Source organism: Fonsecaea nubica (genome assembly GCF_001646965.1).
Source record: "Fonsecaea nubica strain CBS 269.64 chromosome Unknown Scaff44, whole genome shotgun sequence".
Classification (NCBI taxonomy): Eukaryota; Fungi; Ascomycota; class Eurotiomycetes; order Chaetothyriales; family Herpotrichiellaceae; genus Fonsecaea; species Fonsecaea nubica.
This window is the reverse complement of record NW_019173717.1, coordinates 135,699-154,942: the sequence shown is the minus strand read 5'-3', so window position 1 is coordinate 154,942 and position 19,244 is coordinate 135,699. Positions and strand designations below refer to the sequence as shown.

Below are 19,244 nucleotides of genomic sequence, written 5' to 3'. Positions count from 1 at the left end.
AGCCTAGCCTAAGCTGATGCACCTCGGCGTCCTCAAGTGGAACGCGTAAGAGGGCCGCACAAATACGCGGAGTAAATCCTTGCGCCTATACGTCGTACTCGTATGCCTGCACCCTTGCAGCCTGGCACGCCTGGCTAATTACTGTTTGCCCATCGCCTGCCGCATTCGTGGGTGCCTTTCCGATTTACGCAAGCCATTCGAGCATTTCCTACGGGGCTTGAATAACCCCCCAAGCTCGTCAACCACCACTCCCCAGCCAGCTAATCACCCTGGCCCGCCCCCGTACCGAAGCCCTCAGGTGGCAGCCTGAACTCACAACAACCAAAACTCCATGCATCTCGATTCGCGACTAAACGACTAACGGTGACCGCTTCCACCTCGACTTACACCTCCTCTACCTCTCCTTTATGGTCGCCTGCACCTCTTCCTCCATTTTTCAAGATATTTTCTAGCCATCTTTTATATTATAACAGCTGGGTATTTCCCCTCCTTTTGTGACAGGATCCACATGCCGTTCGTTACCATTGTCCGTGTGACATCACGCGGATTAGTCTACCGTTGCTCTTAAACATTGGCCACACGTCGCAGCCTGACAATCGCATTCAACTCAGCCCTGACTTGCCTTGAATGGCCGCAGTGTCTGCCCAATCCTCTCCCCATGTCGCCCCTACGATGCCCGAACCCTCTCCCCAGCTGAAGGGTCTAAAGAAAGTTCTCTCCAACAGGCGCCGTTCGTCTGAACTGCTCGGCGACGAGACCATAAAAGATTTGCGTACCGACTCCCTTGATTCTGTTACCCTCGACAAATCCCCCACGAGACAAAGCGCTCGCTCTATCAGTCAGGATGGGAGCAGCAAATCTGGCGGTAGTGGAGTCCGTAAATTGCTGCCTGGCCACAGCAAGCGACAGAGGAGGAAACAACGCGAACTGGAACTCAAGGCTGCCGTTGAAGATTTGGCAAGAGGAAGAACGGGTACTGGGCTGAGTGTAAAATCTGTTCCAGCACAGTTGAGCCGGAGGGGGAGCAGTCAAGGTCGCGATGGCGATGGCAGTCTCCTTACAGATGATTCCGAGGTCGAAACGCCTCCACTGGTTACCCGCGACTCTCATACTGGCTTCGCGTCCATGTCCTCGCCGTTGATATCTACAACGACTACCGGGAGCGATGGTGAATTGATACAGAGTCCTACGAAAGATTTGTCGATGAGCAGCATCCCTACCCTCATTGAGCCTGATGGAGATGACAACTCCCCTTCACCCAAGACTACACCTTTACCTGAGTCTACCTCACTCGTTTCCTCTTCCACTGGGTTGATTGACCGAGCGGATACCCTGAAACCAGACTCTCCTCGTGACAGTCTAGGCAGACTCCGGGGCAAATCACCGGGAAGGAGGTTTAGAGATGTCTTTGGCAAGCCAAGTAAGAGCCCGAGAGCCAGCCCCGAACGGAAGGAAATCGAGCCAATTGCCGGTACCGCTGGCAACGAAAACCTCATGACAGATGCGAAGATTGCAGAAGAGCAAAAACCATCTGAGGTTACGACAGTGGTTCCTCCAACCCCCAATATTCCCCATACCAATTCAATGCCAAATCTCGAAAGTACTCTCCGGCCATTGACACCGCCCGACGCTCTTATAGGAACACCGCTCACCACCGTTACTCCTCCTACACCTACTGACCATCGTTTCGACGCATCGACTGCGTCTCCAAGTACGGACAAGCCAGAGCCCAAGATCACACCAGATGCCTCAAATATTGTGGTGAGTCCTTCTGGAAACATGATATCGCACCGGAGGATCCGTTCGACCTCTTCAATCACACATCAACCCAGCAAGCTCTCCACTTCAGTCACTGCCCCGGTGTTGTCTATATCGGAAGAGAAGAGAACACCGTCCGGAGGTATATTCTCATCCTGGGTCTCTGCGGCACAGAATGCCGCGTCCACTATAACGAACCTGACGGCTCAGGGTCGGAGTCGTGCAGGTACCAATGCCTCCGATGCTACCACCAAGCAAAAACCTGCCGAAGAGCCCATCAAAGAAGAGGAGGAGGAGGAGGAAGCTCCTGAACCCGAAGCCCCACGCAAGCAGTTGGCCGTGGAGACATTGGGCTCAGGAGACTTGAACTTTGAAGACCTGGGCCTGAACGCGGAGGACAAGAATTTCTCGTCCGTTAAACCTGATATGATGGATCCCAAACGAGACGCCACAGCCGAAAAGGAGGAGGTTGCTGCCAAAATGGAAGACGCCCTGGCGAAACGGGCTGTTTCAGCTGCATACGAAAAGTTGTCGAATATGGGTACTCCTGTGGCAGAAATTCCTGATCCCTTGGGTAGTAGTATGAGGCATGCACAAGCGATCGCAGCGGCAACTGGCGGGGAAAAGACGCCTCCCAACGGGAGTGTTTTTGAAGCCGAGCTGGGTTCGATCAAACGAACCGGGAGTGTTCGCAGCAGAATTGGGAAACGGAGATCTCGCGGTTCGTCTACAGCTACTGGGCAGTCGGCAATTGGTGCTATGATAGGGGCGAGCACCGCGACTTTGGCCAATCCGGCCAAGGGGCCTCGATTAACGGGATTCACAATGGCTCCCAAGCAACGCAATCGAAACTTCCACCAACAGTTTCGGAGTGTCCCTGAAGACGACTATCTGATCGAAGACTACAGCTGTGCTCTGCAGAAGGAGATCCTGCTGGCCGGGAGAATCTATATCTCTGAAGGCCATATATGTTTTTTCAGCAATATCCTCGGGTGGGTGACTACGGTGGTCATTTCCTTTGAGGAGGTTGTCAGCATAGAGCGAGAAAACACGGCGGTCGTGTTTCCCAACGCCATCGCCATCCAGACGTTACACGCTCGCCACACCTTTCGAAGCCTAATATACCGAGAGCAGACTTATGACCTTCTGATTGGGATTTGGCGCGTGAGTCATCCGGCAAGCTTTCAAAAGAGCATGAATGGGAAGCAATTAGCCGCGGAAGAGGCCAGTGCAGCTACTGTGGTAGAGAATGGAGCCAGTGCTCAGCCCAGTGATGGTAGTTCCACCGAGGAATCAGGCTCAGATGGCGACGATGATAGTGCTCCAAGTCTTCTCGAAAGCAGTGCGAGCAACGCGGGGAGTGAGCTTGTGGACGGCAAGACGGTGTCTAGGAAACCATCCGGTATGAACGCAAGCGCTGTCGCGCAGACCGCCAGCATTCTCGCCGGCACAGCGGCCACTGTTCCGCAACCACTTGCTGCTCAAGCCGGCTTGCCAGAGACAGCAAATGACTTCCCTGGTCCGGCAAGTCATAGTCCGACCGAATGCTCGGACAGTGCTACACATTACGACAAGATCATGAAGGACGAGGTTATTCCTGCTCCGTTAGGCAAGATATATTCTCTATTGTACGGTCCCGAATCCGGATTCTTTGTGCGGAAATTCTTGGCCGATGAATGCAAATGTACGGAAATTGCCTTCGAGGACGACAAGAAGGGATTGAACAGCGACATCAAAAGCAGGCAGTACTCCTATATCAAGCCGCTAGGAGGAAGCATTGGTCCTAAACAAACGAAATGCATCACGACCGAGAATTTGGATTTCTTTGACTTGGAAAAGTCAGTGAGCATCACATGTACTACGCAAACCCCTGATGTACCAAGTGGCAGCGCATTCAGTACCAAAACTCGCTATTGTCTCTCCTGGGCTCCGGGTAACGCGACAAGATTCCAGATGAACTGCACGGTCGAATGGACCGCCAAGTCCTGGCTGAAAGGGCCTATTGAGAAGGGCGCCAACGAAGGTCAGCAGCAGTACGGTGATAGTCTGGTGAAGATCCTCAAGGGTGCGGTTAGCGGCCGTCCTAGGGGGACGACAAATGCTAGCAAGGCTTCGAAATTGCCCAAGAAGAAGCGCAGAGGGGAGAAGAAAACCAAAGAGGAAAATATCGAAGAGGAAAAGAAACAAGCTGTACATTGGGGAGTTTTCGAGCCACTGCGCCCATTGTCACCCGTCATCGACACATTGAGATCTTTCGTGAAAATGGAGGTTATAGTTGCGATCCTTTTTTTAATGGTCATAATGTTGTGGCTGCGTGGGCCGTCCGGGACAAATCAGCTCGGCCCGTCAAGATCACATACAGAGCGCCTGGCAGCATACGACTCTCTGTGGTTGCGGGAAGAAAACGAGTTCTGGGACTGGCTTGAGTCTCGCGCCAGCATTGATACTATCTCGCTGCGTGAAAAGTCTACAACCAGTTTCGGCCGATCAAACAGAGACGAAGCCCGCGATCCTGCGAAACAGAGGTCGATGCAAAAGCGAAAGCCAAAGAGGAGCAAGTCATCAGCAGGACCAGATGTGGAGGCTCGCATCAAAGAGGAAAAGTTTAGCCAAAGAGAGATGGAGGACGCGATCAGAGTGACGAAGGAGAGATTGGAGATTCTCGAGAAAGCCATGGAGAAGAACAAGCACCAACATCGATAGCAGGGACAACTGTTGCGCTTCGATTCTGGGTTTATCTTTGAGAGGCACGGTTAGGGGTATGGTGGGCAGGGCAGGAAAGCTTGGGGGAGGGCAGGGCATTATTAGGCTGTTCATGAGGCTCCGTTGGATACAGCGAAAGAGGTAGAGAGATGGAAAAGGATACGGAGAGAATCCGGATGATTTATTGTCTTCACTTGGGCTGTACCGGGTAAGGAAGCAGATACATGGCATTGGGGTGCCTGACGTGGTTTTCCATGAGAGCGGCTGTTTGCACGGGGTGCTAGGCTCAATATAACTCATCTATGCCTTGTTCCCCCCCGCCCACAATTTTGATATGAACCCAATGGTGATGCGGCTCGATTTTAGACTTGTCCCACCGCACTCAGCACTCTGGTCGTCGTGAAGGTGGTGGTGGTATGCTGGTGATAAGTCAAGGTCTACTCTCGTCACTCGGAGTACCGTGGTATCGAGCGAGCGAGTTATAGGGTTGAGGTCTGGACACTGTGGGTTGGGAGGGTGGTGGTGGTTGAACATCTGTTGCGGGAGGAACATGCAGCACACAGTGGCACCTCTACGGTCTCGCGGAAGACCTGCCTTTCGGGTACATACCTAGCAGAAAGCTTGGCGTCGAAGCATAACCGGTAAGGCTGGCTGGTAACGAATACTTACTTGGTCCGGACGCGTGGCCCCAGGCCATGAATGCGCAATCGTGAATGTCCAAAAGCTTAGCCAGGGGCCTAAGGTCGTTTAATCCTTACTTGTAACTAGTCCCCAGGGATTCCCCCAGTCCCATGTGCCTGCCTCAACATCTCCTGAGTGCCGCTTTGATGGGCCTCTAAAACCGCCATGCATGCGCAATCGTTTTGTGCCACCTTCAATTAATACATTAGGTATTCGGTATATTGTTTCCACTCCCAGTCTTTTTTCACATCTGTGCGTGTTCTCCATTTCCTTGCGACTCACTCTGTCTCTCTACTGTCCCCATCCAAAGAGTGAGCTCTTTCCTCCTCCGAACCCTAGCCGCAAAACCAACCCGACCATCCATTACCTGCTGTCCTTTCTAGCTGAGAAACTTTCTTCGTCGCCTCTTCGATTCCAACTTCACTACTGTCATTCCTATCGGTGCGGCAGGACCGTACGGGGCGCAAGGGACAAAATAAAATGCTGGAGTAACGATAATGGATTTCCCCCCCCGACGTATAGCTCCTTTCAAGAAGTGTCCTACTGCCATCTAGGACGGCTACTGGGACTTCCCAGGACATTTGATTGCAGCTGCTTCGAGTCCGGAACGATCCCCGACACGGGTTACCTGTCATGGCCATCTCCCACTCCTGGAGACGTGCAGTCCTCGCTACTGTCGTCCTCCTGACGTTATTTCTCCTCCTGCGACATGTGTCTCTCTCACCGAGCATTCCTTTAGCCGAAGGTGCGGCTGAAGGGAAACAGGCCTCGAGACCCTACCCCCCTCCCAAGTCCCCAAATGTCGTTCAAGAGTTTCAGCAGGCAGTCCAAGATGTGAAAGGCAGGCCTCTTCAAGAAAGATTACGGTACCATTTCCCTTATGACATGGAGTCAAAATTCCCTGCATACATATGGCAGACATGGAAATACGGCCCGGATTCGGGGAACTTTGAGGAGAGATTAAGACCGTTTGAGGCGTCGTGGTCAAATTTACATCCCGGCTTCGTCCACGAGGTGGTGACAGACGACGCTGCATTACACCTCATAAACTATCTGTATGCCTCAATGCCGGAAATTGTTCAGGCATACGAGGCCATGCCCCTGCCTGTGATCCGCGCCGATTTCTTCCGCTACCTGATTCTGCTTGCACGTGGCGGGATCTACAGCGACATCGACACCCAAGCTCTCCAGTCTGCCACGGATTGGTTGCCGCAAACCCTGGACAAGTCTACAGTTGGCCTGGTGGTGGGAATCGAGGCCGATCCGGACAGACCCGACTGGAATCAGTGGTATGCGAGGAGAATTCAGTTTTGTCAATGGACGATTCAGGCAAAGCCCGGTCACCCGGTTTTGAGAGACATTGTTGCCACTATTACTGAAGACACATTGGCCATGCAAAAGGCCGGGCGTCTGCGAAAGGGTAGAGAACCAGCCAAGAGCATCATGGAATACACGGGACCCGGGGTGTGGACGGATGCCCTGTTTTCATATTTCAACAACCAAGAATACTTTGATTTCAGCAACCGAAAAACGAACGTGTCATACTCGGATTTCTTTGCTATCACCGAACACAAGAAGATTGGCGACGTCGTGGTGCTGCCAATCACGAGTTTCAGTCCAGGAGTTGGTCAGATGGGCTCAGAAGGACCTGAGCACCCAATGGCCTTTGTGAGACATGATTTCGATGGTATGTGGTCCCTGGTCCTTGAGCAGGACGCCGCTAAAAAGCAGCTACTTACATTCTATAGGGTCTTGGAAGCCCGAAAACGAGCGCATGAAGGACAATTGAAAAGCAGTCACCGTAAGCGATTTCTTGCACATACCATTTACGTGTTCGAGTACGAGTTGTCTTCACGGCGACGCCGGAACGTGGCCATGACGGCGCTCTTGCATTCGACTTCCAAAAAAGGTGCTGGGACAAGCACACGATCCTATTGGGTGGAAAAATGGAATTAATTGATGATTGGAACGCCTCGCGCATAGATCCGGTGAGATAGACAAGTTGGAGGAGTCATTGGAACACAGGGCTGCAAATACATAGTTCAGCTACAGAGCGATATACCTTCGAACAGGCCACGAATATTGATTGTGTGTGACCCAGGCCATGCATGTCTCGATTCCTCTTCAGGTCTTGTTGATTGGTCGTGGCTTCATCCACGACGGACCGCGGGCGTGTGGTTCTGTGACGAAGGCCCGTGTTCGTTTCCGACCGAGAGTGTCTGTGTCCTCCTCTTCGACCCTATGCCCGCAATATGCACCGTGACCGCCGACAGTTCCGAGCGAGGGATGAGGTGGTGTTGTGCAAACAGCACGCCCAGGGAGTTGGACAGCGGAAGCATGACAGTAGCACCAATTTGATCTGCGGGATCAACTTTCCTGGGGCGGATAACGTAGCTGTAAGGAATAGGAATAGAGCTCAGACACCATCTGCGCCGATCCAACGATTGCCGCAGCTCTCCTTGGATCTCCCACTCGTTTCTTCTTGCCTCGCCATTCTTCTCGGGTTGGTGTCTGGTCTGGTTTCATCTGTCAGCCACTGAAAATGCTCCGCATCCACCCGCTGTCGTCATGCCCACCAGGCTGGTTTTCTCGTTACGAGATCTCCACTGCGACAGATGCGTGCTAGCCCTGACCAACGGCGAGGGAATCAGGAATCAGGGATCCAGCAAACGGCTGGGGGCTGGGGGGGGAAAAGAGGGGAGGGTCACTCAGCAGCAAAGTTCCTGAAATCATTTCTCGCTGGGCTACTCTCCCTCAGGATTTTTTGCTACTTTTTGGGGCTGTGCCTGCGCCCTCTCGAAATCCCTAGGCTTTCTCTCAACTTCACTCCGCTACAGCATCTGTTGCAATACCTTCTCCTTTTCCTCATACTCGTTTTGCAGTAAAAAAGGAAACGAAACGCTGCACTGCCTCACCGCTGACGTCGCCTTGTGCCTTTGACGCTGCCACCAACGCCCCTCTCCAGTTCGCGCCGCGCATTGCGTTTTGATCGCCCGCATCGAGATGCCCTTCACCCTTGACGCTCCCTAGGCCATTTGGAAAAGGAAAAAGATGCGCATTGGCTGTTCCGATGAGCACAGCGACGCTTCAGACGCCGCAGCAACAGCCGCCGCCCCAGCGAGCGGCATCAGCTCAAGGCCATAGACAGTACCTACGAACCAGCAACCCTCAAAACGCCCGAAGCGCCTCCCACCCGCATCCCAGTCGTCAGTATGATAAGGACCAGAGCCAGAAACACGGCGATCCGACCCCAGCCAGGGAAGAGGGGGAGGTCATGTCTCCGGAGGAAGTCTCCAAGCTCCCAGAAGAGAAGAAGCTTGGCCAGTCATCCCGCACTCTCAAAGTCACCGATTTTGAGTTGATGCGGACGCTTGGGACGGGTAAATCAAACCTCTATGGGCTTGAAAATCATGCGATGGGCTATGGCTGACACAATCGCAACATAGGTACCTTTGCTCGTGTCTGGCTGTGCCGGTTCGCCAATCCTCACCCCCAAGACAGGGACAAGGTATTCGCACTCAAGGTCTTGAAGAAGGTGGATGTCATCAAATTGAAACAGGTCGAGCACGTTCGAAACGAGCGAGACGTCCTCGCTGCCGTCGCTGGACACCCTTTCATTACCACCCTGATTGCATCATTCTCAGACGAGACGTCACTGTATATGCTGCTGGACTATACGCCTGGCGGAGAAATCTTTTCGTATCTTAGGCGTGCACGCCGCTTTCCCTTTTCCACCGTCCAGTTCTATGCAGCCGAAATCACCCTGATATTGGCTTACCTCCACGAGGTGCAATTTGTGGCATATCGTGATCTCAAGCCAGAAAATATCCTCCTTGATGTCGACGGTCATCTCAAACTTGTCGACTTTGGTTTCGCCAAATACCTCCCACCTAGCCCGGAGCAGCACGGTGAGGACGGCCAGAGCCCTACTCTCGAAAAGCTGGGTACGGAGCACCCCGAACCCCAGGCGAACGGAGCGGGCGTCACATACACCCTCTGCGGCACCCCCGAGTATTTGGCACCTGAAGTAATACGAAACACCGGTCATGGGACCGCAGTGGACTGGTGGGCGCTGGGGATTTTGGTCTACGAGATGCTTATCGGCCAACCGCCTTTTTGGGACCAAAATCCAATGCGCATCTACGAGCAGATTGTTGCCGGTCACATTCGCTTCCCCACCGCACATCCATCTCATTCCGGACACCGTCATAGCCTTCACGTACCAAGGGCTGCACGGGACTTTATTCTTGCACTGTGCAAGACGGATCCCACACAACGACTTGGGCACATTGCAGGGGGGAGCAAGAGAGTGATGCAACACTATTTCTTTGATGGCATTGATTGGGACGAGATATACTACCGGAAGAGGAGGGGCCCAATTATACCCAGGGTAGAATGGGCCGGTGATGCCGGCAACTTCGATGAATATCCCGACCCGGTTGAAGGAGAGGAGAGCGAAGGTGGAAGAGGGAGGTACACGGATGAACTACGGACAGAGTGGGAAGACGCGTTCAAGGACTTTTAGGCTTTTACCAAACTTGTAACGACACAATAAAGAGATGGGACACGGTTGGAAACGAGGACAGTCGGCGGAATTCGAAAGTGTATACAATCGGTCCACGCTTTGAATGCTGAGCATACGGTGTCGGATTCTGATTTGCAAACGACTAGACAAAAGGGAGTTGGGTGGTGCTTGCGCAGAGGGAATATTGTCGGACCCACGGTCAGATTCATGTGTAGCGACTTTAATACGCCTTTCTAGGCTCGAGATAACAGGGTTGGAGATGTCTCGAAGGAATCACAATCTATATATGGCATGCAACCTAATGTGGAGAGGAGCGGCGTTCGAATGCATACAACTGGTCACAACAGCATGGATGGGCATGGGCCATCTGCTCGAGAGAAATGGAGGGGACTGCTCACGACTGGTGATGGAACTAACATTCGTCCTCCACTGGATCGTGTCGCGGTGTCTTGAGCTTGAAGGGTTTTGCCACCCTTCTTCAACAAGCTCCTTATGTCCGTACCGCCGCGAGATAACGAGCTGGCAATTGACCGCAGACGACTGTAACTCGGGGGTGAGGGAGCATTTACCACTGCCACAAGGCTGAGTTTGGTAGAGGGCGGCGATATGGATCCTTGGGCCTGGCCTTGCATTGGCGGGTTGCGGGGAAATCTGCTTGCTCTACTCCGTATGCTAATTGTCAACCTAGAATTAATAAGTGCCAGTGCTACGCGGTACTTTATACGTCAACCTAGAATTGGAGAAGCACGAATTATTATTCTTCATCTGGTTGACCATCCTCACAAGTGCCTGCTCACACCCTGCTCACACCTTTCTTCGAGCTGCGCAGACTGCGGATTCATCTTGGACCGAAGGAACATTTCCGACGCATCGCCCTGTCATTGTCCTGGCCTCAGTTTCTCTTCTCAAACACCAGCCCACGGGCTTGCGTTGGACTCGCGTGTTCCCAGACAACGAACCGATTAATGTGCCATTGGCATCTTTCCCATGATGGCCGGCGTACAACCGACAAGGGATCAAATATCCCAGCTTTGTGCCATAACACAGGTAGATGAAGGAAGCGCAAGGGTTCTGCTCAAGGTGAGCTCAAAAAACTATCACAAATGTATAAAGGGACAGAGACTGACGCAAGGCGGGACAGAAAAACAACAACGATGTGAACAACGCCATCAATGCCTTTTTCGAAGACCCCGTGAGGTCCGTGATGGAAGAGCCCGTAAGCTCATTTCGACCGTTGCTCAGGCGTGGGACTGCTTGCTAATAGGGGGCGTGAGGGCAGCTTGCTTCGAACGACTGGCAATATCAAGATAATATTCCATGTGAGATCTGGACACATACACCTGCAGGGTTTCAATGTTGACAAAAGCCATCTTCTGCAGTTCAAGATGATGCGAGTATGGGAGGAGTTGCTGCCCTGTCTCGCCCGCCTTCACGAGTCGACAACTCCATGATGGACCTCTCCTGCGAGCATGCGACTGCCTCGGCAAGCAACGTCAAATCCCTCAAAGAGCAAGAAGAATTGAACGACCCAGACCTCCAACGCGCAATGGCTGAGTCACTGGGACAGGGCCTGTCAGCACAGGAAGACGGGGTGACAACGGCTGGGACGAACTTCGGGCCTGCCAACCGGGAATACTACGACCCTAGCAGCTGGGCTTTGACCACATATTCGACTTCGCGGGAGATCATTGAACATCCACCACCATCGAAGCGGCGAAGGATAGGCGGGGCACCCGCTTTCCTACGTGGCTCAAAAGAGACAGGCTATTTGGGATCCTTGCTCACTATCTACCACAATATTCCTCTGGCACGCCAAGCGCTCCTCATGCCAGCGCTCAAAGTTCACGCCTATGCCCATGACAATAGCTGGTGGTCAGGCGCCACCGACGAGAACACCAAGGCCTTGTCGACCGACAATTCTCTCCGCATTGACCGGCAGGATTGCAATCTGCTTAGCGAAGTTCAGTGCTTGATGGCTTTCCTTGACAGAACCACTCGCGCCTATGGTAGTGTCGATGCTTTGGCTGATTTACAAGCTATCCGCAGTCGAAACGATGCCACCCCGTTCCACCGTTTCCTCGAAGCTTGGACGACTGCAGCTTCGAAACAAGCTCCCCAAGAACAGCTGACGCAAGTCTTCAGCTCCGTGGCCACGAAAGCGGGAGGTCCCGGTGACCCCGAGGTGGTGGAGAAAACCCTCAACTGCATCGACCCCTTCATCAACCACTTCCCCGGAGAGACGTTGACTGATTTGCTCGACAACACGATCTGGGATGACGAACATGGAAATATAGACGATGTTTGGATCAGCCATTGCGCAGAGATTTTCACTATCCGAGTGCATGACCCTAACAGCACGTCTCGAAGCTCAGACCTGCAATTGGATCCGATATGGTATCCCGATCGGTACATGTATGAGTGCCGGGAGCAGATGCAGCAGATACGCACAGAGCTCCAGTCTATTCGTCGAGAGATTGACCAATACACTCACGTCCAACGGCGCTGCCAGATCTACAAATCGTCGGATAACAGGCTTCTCGATGTTGCCGAGGTGCTCAATTCTGCGGTCAAAGCCTCGACCACGGTGTTGGGCAAAAAGTCCGTCTCGAATGGCTTTCTTAACAGTCAGGTATCTGAAGCTGAAGACACAGTCACACAAGCCGACGCGGACGAGCTCGATTCTGCCGTGCGATCGGTGCTCCAAAAGATTCGGCAGAAGTTGGACTCTCTCGAGCTACGCAAAAGTGAGCTTCGGTCCAGGAGCCGTCAAATCACAATGCGCCTCACAAAGCCCACATTAGAGATGCCAGACCTCCCGCATCGCAAATACACTCTTCAGGGCGTTGCGACCAAGCCTGGAGTTACCTATTTCCGCGTACACAATACCAAAACCGACTTGCTGATTGACGATGACATGCTGGACCCGGACAGCGTACAAGGCGATTGGTGGAGAACAGCATGGTTACAAGAGGATGCCCAACCGGCCATCTATAGTCCTCCAATGGTGGGCCCTGTAACCAGAGCCCAGGCGGAGGCGAGCAAAATGTCGGAGACCAACCTTTACTCTGTCACAAGGGTCGAGGAAGCCGAAGTGCTGGAAGCGGTGAAGAAAGAATACAATTCTGTGCTGCTGGTTTATGCTAACGAAAACGCAATGAACTTTCAACCTGGCGAATTGAGTATCTCCCTCCGACACTTTGTAGACCGCGATAACCAGGCATTTGCGGAAGAACTGCAACAAGAAGAAGGTCCACTGCTTGATGCAGCTGCAGATCATGAAGCGGAGACGGAATTCGAAGACATCCCCTTGATCGACCCGACAGCTTCCAGCGGCTCGGTGCGTGAGCTCACCCCTATGTCAACTTCCAGTCCCGAGCGCGAGGAGGCTGCCCACGCTTCACCCGGAGGCGTAACAGAAGACAGTTCGGGCCACTCGCTGGAACAGCCACCTTCATACGAGGAAAGCATCAGCAAGCAGGAAATGCTGGAGAAAAAGGGCAACAAGATTGGCTTATACGCCGAGCAGATGCTGCAGAGATACGGGTCGGATGCCGTTAGGGGTAAGGGAGAAAATGAATCTGGTGGTGGCTTTCTGGAAGTTGAAGATGCGAATGCGGTGTAGGAGATGTCAAGCCCAAAGAAGCCATGTCACGATACCAATGTTGGACGTTCTCTCACTGCCCAGACACGATGCCCAATTGGAGGGGGAAATGTTTTCCTGGTGGACTTTTGAATATGCATCTCGAGAGCTGTTCATGCCACACAAGGTTCAAGGATACGGGCTTTCGCACTCTCTTGTTTGTCACTTCTGGAGTGCAAAGTTGCACGGGGAAAGGGATGGACCGTTTTTTGAGCGCCACAAGCCCTTGGGTTACACAACAAACCCTTGATCGCTGGTCCATGTGATGGTGGGTGGGTGGCTTGCCAATCCAACTGCCAGGATAATACCGAAGGGTACAGGCAGTACTTGGACTACATTTGAGGTGGGGAGGAGAATGAGAAGCAGTGTTGACCCTCCAGAGCATCTGCACATGACTGCAGCATTGGCTCTGCTCGGGCCCCATGGATGTACCAGTAAGCAAGGCGATTTTTGTAGAGAGAGGCATAAGGCAGGGACGGAGGCCTGCGTGGCGCAACTTTGACTCTTTTGTCTCTTCGACTAGCGAAACTCAACAGCGGGCAATGTTGCCGTCTTCAAGGAAACTACGACAACTACGACTCAAGAAATACCATTTTCGGTGCCCCATCCACCCCTCCACTACAAGCATTGCTAGTAAACTTGCGAACCAGTCAGTTGTGGTGAAAGTCTTGTTGAAGACGATTGGGATCGCAGCGGAGCCCTCGTACTGACACACGGCACAGACACTCTTCACGCTGTCTGGTTCGCCATTCGTGTGGCCAGTGGCCAGTCAGCACACCCTTGTTCCAATGTGTCCAAGCTGACATGCTGTTGTCTCCGCCTCGCGCCAAAGAGGTCCTTTCCCATTCTCGACACTCGGGGCTGCGGGAATGCAGCTTGGGGGATGCCGCGGGCCCTATCAGTGGCCGCATCCATCCCATCCTGAGCTGCAGGCTAAGAACCAAGCAGTAACTGCGGGTTGAGGAAGATCATTCAGCGCTACCCCTCGCGGTTTCAGGTACCGAGCATTGGGCTGCGGCTCCGGCTAAAGCGACCAGGATACCTACAGTCATGGAATACAGTGTCGGTTGTGGTCGTGAGAAGAAGAAGGTGCGCTGGACAAATCCTTGAGAGATTCCAGGAGCCTCAAAACTCATGCTGATGCCTACCTACTAAAACAGACCCAGCACCCATATGTCAATCCGGAGCAGCAACGACGAAACGAACCATGAGAAAACTCCTACGAGACCCCACGTGGTTGACTGCCACCACTGTTGGTTAGCAGACAAGAGCTACGAGAAGTAACTGGTGGACATCCGGGGGATGGTTCAGAATGAATCCCACAAACCCACCACCACCCCCCTTTCCCATTCACATTAGGGGAGTCGCCCAATCGGAGGTTTAACACGACAAGCACCCAATGGCCCTTTTGGTCGCCCAAAATCCAGAACCCGAGAGACCCCCTCTTTTGATACTAGTGAATTGGAGCAGCTGGAAAGCTGATCTGGCGGTGGGTAAAGGATCGAATTTTGGCTGATTGAGGGGTCGATAATCACAAGCTCAGGCAGTGCAGTCACTGTCATTCAGGGTCATTGGTACCCAAACTCTGAGGAAGAACAGTCGATGGTGCCACCCAGCTGGCGTGGTAAAATACACACTCGCCGGAACCACTCAAAGATCGAGTCAAACCCTTACGGAGTCAGCATCCCGCGTTATCATGTCAACCAGGCCTAGGAGGAAAAGAAGGAGTGGGAAACGTTCCCTAGCCTTATGGGCGGGAAGCAGGGATATGCCAGACTTACCTTGACCCTGTCAACTCTGGAAAGCCTGGGAGGCAACCGACGGGGCTAGAAGGGACGTGCGTTTTGGATGCTTATCACTAGGTACCCTCCGAACTCCGAGAGCTATTGCTTCCCCCGGAAGAGCTCCAAAACTCAGTTTGGCGCAGCTTTGGCCGGCCCGTGGATCTCAAGTCCAAGTCGACAGGGTCCTCAAAGAGCAAGAAAAGTGTGGTCAACGAAGGGAGCAAAGGAGGAGGTACACACAGCGCACACAGACACAGGGATCGCACACACTCACGGGCTTCAAAAGGTGCAACATTGGCCCAAACCAGTCGCTACAGAAGTGGTGCAGTTCAACAGGCTGTTATTGGTGCTCGATTGTTCCTGTCACCAAGCTTCCACACCCAGAAACGCCTCAGAAAGGACACCAACTTCCGGAGTATCGTTTTTGTCCTCCTCCTCGACCTGTCGGCTACCTTTGTCTAGGTTCCCGGATTTTCAGACGGCGATCCAATGACGGTGCCATTCTGTATCTTCGGCGTCTCCTATTCGGCTGCCTCAGGCATCAGACTTCATCGCCCTTGACCAGATAGGATACGTTCACCATCACCACTAGCCTGTTGGCTGCGCACCTAAGACTCTTCCCCCTACAGCGCCCAGCCACTTACAGCCGGGGGGACAGCATCGCTTCCTACGAGTACCTCGCACTCGCTCTTCAAACTCTCCACCAGATCCTTGGGACTCATACTGGCTCCCAGAACAACATCGAGTACTAGCAAGATCACCCCCCAACCGCCCACCGGATACCCTGATCCTACTTGTACAACCACTGACAGGCGTCGTTCCGAGTTACTCGTAACCGGCAACCCTCTTTTTCCTCGAAGTTCGTCCCATCTCCATGTCCAACCGCAACCGGCTCTTTAAGGGATCACTTGGTGAAAGATTAAACCACAGCTTGCGATAGTGCTCGTTAGATTTGCGCCATCCATCAAACCCCGTGGCCAGACCGCCGGATCCTCCCTTGTCCTCGCCTCAATCCTCACAGCCTGATCCGGATTCGTTTCTCCCCCGCGACCATTCGATCTCTCCAGCGACCTGTCCCGTGTCTTTGGTTTTGTGCAGTAGGGTGAGTGCTCCCCTTCTCTGGTACCCACTGATCAGCTCTCCGCGTTTATCTCTGCTCGCGGTGGACACACGGTGGAAGCTTACATATCTGGGCAGGGCCAATATCAGCAGCCAAACCACCCCCTCTCGGCTTGAACCACTCAGCAGCTTGGGCACTGCGGCCTGTTTAGCGTGGTACGTACCAGGCCCTACTGCCCGGCTCCCAACCCCACCACCCGGTCGCCGCGCGATCGCGATTTGTATCTTCTCTGCCCACCCTGCGCCTCGAGCTTGGTGTGAGGCGTCTTGGAGCCCATTTGAAAGCCACCACGGTGTCGGATTGGCACGATTGATCATCCTGGCGTCTGCCAAACAAAGGCTCCCCCCAGGCCTAGCCGTTCTTTATCGCTCCCTATCGACAGGGTCAGTGGTCGCCGCCAAATTATTCCGCGTCGTTAGAATCGCTATCCCACCTCTGCATCTTTCTCAACTTCTTGGAATCTTCAGCCCTTTTCCGACTGAGCTGCTCTCTCCGTTCCATTCCCGCCCTTTGCTCTTCACACCTCTCTCTCACACCTTGTCGCTACACCCTCAGGATATTGCCATCACCTCTGACTACTTTTGGACTTTCATTGTCCTCGCTCTCTCTCGTGTCAGCTGGCCACTTCTCTTTGCGACGGCCGAAGCACATTCAACCCATTGGTGGATACTCCTCTCTTTCCTTTGCGTATCGTTTTAGTACTTACCGATACTTGTCGCATCACCCTCGAGACTGATAACCACTTCAACTATTTTGTACCGGAAACCATCCGAGCCGCTGCTCTCGTCGTTTCAGGTTTCACAAGTATCACCTTGGTCTTGACACTTCAGACACTGACACACATATCTCCCCACCGACTTCGGAATCTGTCGGTGCCGTATTCGAAGGCCCTTTCGGACAGCAATCTGGCGAGTGACTCTGTTCTCGGGATCAGCACATCCGCAAAGTCAGGAGCGATAAATCGATTTCGAATCTGAATGAGTAATTGCATAGTACTCAATCAACACCCTTGCAAGCAAAGTGTTACTCCAGTCCATCCTTGACATTGTACAAACGGAGGCTTGCCGTTTCCAGTTCAGCTTGGGCTTGTGGTCGACGAAGGTCCGGAATCCTCTTCCCCCTCCTCGCGCGTTTAAAGCATGAGTGTGGTTGCTTTCAATTTCCCAGAACCTCGACTGCATCCCGGTTTGTCGGCTTCATATGCAATGCCTGTGATTCCTTCAGGGTTCGAAGGTGCGCCCGTCGATAGGCGGTTGTCCAGCGCGAATGAAGCTGCCATCATGGGCCTGCCAACAGTTTTGTTGCGACGTTTGCCACGAAATACGACTCTTGAGGCAGTCCGCACGATGCTATTATTTGCCAAAGACCTACAGGACACTGAGATCATTCCGAACGAATATGAGGAGGATGCTGGCTTCACCACCGCGATTGCTCGATTTGGTTCCATGGCCGGGGCAACTGAGGCACAAACCATGCTTGATGGCAAGCCGAACACGGCCGGGCAGGCCAAAATGATCGTGGAAATAACGAACAGTCCGTCCCTGGCCGCAGTGCCTCGACGCAATACTATTGATCCCCTAGCCAGTCGCAAATTAGGCCAATCGGTGTCACCATCCATGACCAGTGCTCAAAAGTCCTCACGGTTCAATGGCACCTTTCAGTCCATGGACAAGACATCTCCTCCTCCTGTGGGATCTCCACCAGAACTGGTGTCGTCAGATACCAGTTCACAGCTGCAGACAATCTTCTCACCCCAATCGCCGGTACCGAGCGGTCTGGCCGATCGCCCTCGAGCCAGTGGAAAGAAGGTGATCAATGAAGATGGTACCGACGATGATACCGGCGATCTGCTCAAGGATCCCCTGGCGTATCTGAACAGCTCGTCAAGCCACCCGAGCGGCAAAAAACCGACTAACCCGCACATGCTTAATTCTGCCTTCTCAACTCTCTCACTGAATACCAATATTGGTAACGGGGCAGCCTCTAATTATGCATCTCCCCGATCTGCGGTCGGGTCTCGCACGCCCCATTCACAGTTCCCTGTAATGGGGCCCAACGGCCACTACTCGGTCCCTTCCCAACCTTACCTACGACATAACTATCCGCCTGTCAACCCGGCCGACCAGAACCCACCCTGTAACACTTTGTATGTGGGTAACCTCCCAATCGACACCTCGGAGGACGAGCTCAAAGCCATGTTTTCCAAGCAGCGCGGGTACAAAAGGCTGTGTTTCCGAACCAAACAGAATGGGCCCATGTGTTTTGTGGAGTTTGAAGACATTTCCTTTGCAACCAAGGCTCTGAATGAACTATACGGAGCGCAGCTCCACAACAGTGTCAAGGGAGGGATTCGACTGAGCTTCTCGAAGAACCCCCTGGGAGTGCGAGCGGGTCAGCCCGGGAGCAACAACCCAAGCACGCCCCTCAGCGCCACGGGGCCGATGAGCGCGAACGGATTCAGCAATGTTGTCTCCCCTGGTAGCTTTTCCACGGCCAGCGGACCACCGCCAGGCTTGTCGGTTCCGCCGGGACTCAACATGTCCCTGGCCGGAATGAATGGCGCAAGTGTTCCACCGGGGGCCTTTGTGCATCAGGGGTTCCCCCTGGGAAGCGGCCCGGCGCCCAATATACGAGGCATGTCGATGAATAGCGGAACCCCAGGACCGGCTGGGGTTGGAGGAATGTATCCCGACTACATGCTCGGACGGTGAAGGAGACGGAGACCCGGAGGAGGGATTGGATTTTTGGGGATGCACGCATTAACCTGTTTACAGCATGGTAGGCAAGTCTAGCATGGGAGTGATATTTGAACTGCTTTATGGGGCAAGCATATATCTATCCAACTCGGGACTTGGGCAGGAAGCATGTGTTTTTGGGAATTCGGGCCGAGGAGCCGACATGGGCGAGATTGTCGTTGATTGATTTTCAAGCACCAAAGATTCCCCCATTAGCACACAACAAGCAGGCAGGCAAGCGACATGGCGTTTTTATTTCTTCTGATTCGGTCTGGGCTGCAGAGAGACTCTTGCGGCC

At 53.3% G+C, this 19,244-nt stretch overlaps 5 protein-coding genes across 5 annotated transcripts; all 5 read left to right on the top strand.

The window, feature by feature from the left end:
- Positions 1-672: 672 nt before the first annotated feature.
- On the top strand, positions 673-4,461 carry AYO20_06789 (hypothetical protein; the record flags this gene model as incomplete). Its single annotated transcript, XM_022645077.1, has 1 exon — positions 673-4,461. One exon carries the CDS (start codon positions 673-675, stop codon positions 4,459-4,461), a length of 3,789 nt encoding a protein of 1,262 aa, XP_022498966.1.
- A 1,314-nt stretch (positions 4,462-5,775) lies between these two features.
- On the top strand, positions 5,776-6,931 carry AYO20_06788 (hypothetical protein; the record flags this gene model as incomplete). The annotated part of the gene is made up of 2 exons (XM_022645076.1): positions 5,776-6,829; positions 6,891-6,931. 2 exons carry the CDS (start codon positions 5,776-5,778, stop codon positions 6,929-6,931), a joined length of 1,095 nt encoding a protein of 364 aa, XP_022498965.1.
- Positions 6,932-8,212: 1,281 nt separating this feature from the next.
- AYO20_06787 (hypothetical protein) lies at positions 8,213-9,667 on the top strand (the record flags this gene model as incomplete). The annotated part of the gene is made up of 2 exons (XM_022645075.1): positions 8,213-8,522; positions 8,589-9,667. 2 exons carry the CDS (start codon positions 8,213-8,215, stop codon positions 9,665-9,667), a joined length of 1,389 nt encoding a protein of 462 aa, XP_022498964.1.
- A 1,396-nt stretch (positions 9,668-11,063) lies between these two features.
- Positions 11,064-13,289, top strand: AYO20_06786 (hypothetical protein; the record flags this gene model as incomplete). The annotated part of the gene is made up of 1 exon (XM_022645074.1): positions 11,064-13,289. The coding sequence occupies one exon, from the start codon at positions 11,064-11,066 to the stop codon at positions 13,287-13,289; it is 2,226 nt and encodes a 741-aa protein (XP_022498963.1).
- A 4,061-nt stretch (positions 13,290-17,350) lies between these two features.
- Positions 17,351-18,922, top strand: AYO20_06785 (hypothetical protein; the record flags this gene model as incomplete). Its single annotated transcript, XM_022645073.1, has 1 exon — positions 17,351-18,922. One exon carries the CDS (start codon positions 17,351-17,353, stop codon positions 18,920-18,922), a length of 1,572 nt encoding a protein of 523 aa, XP_022498962.1.
- Between the last annotated feature and the right edge of the window lie 322 nt (positions 18,923-19,244).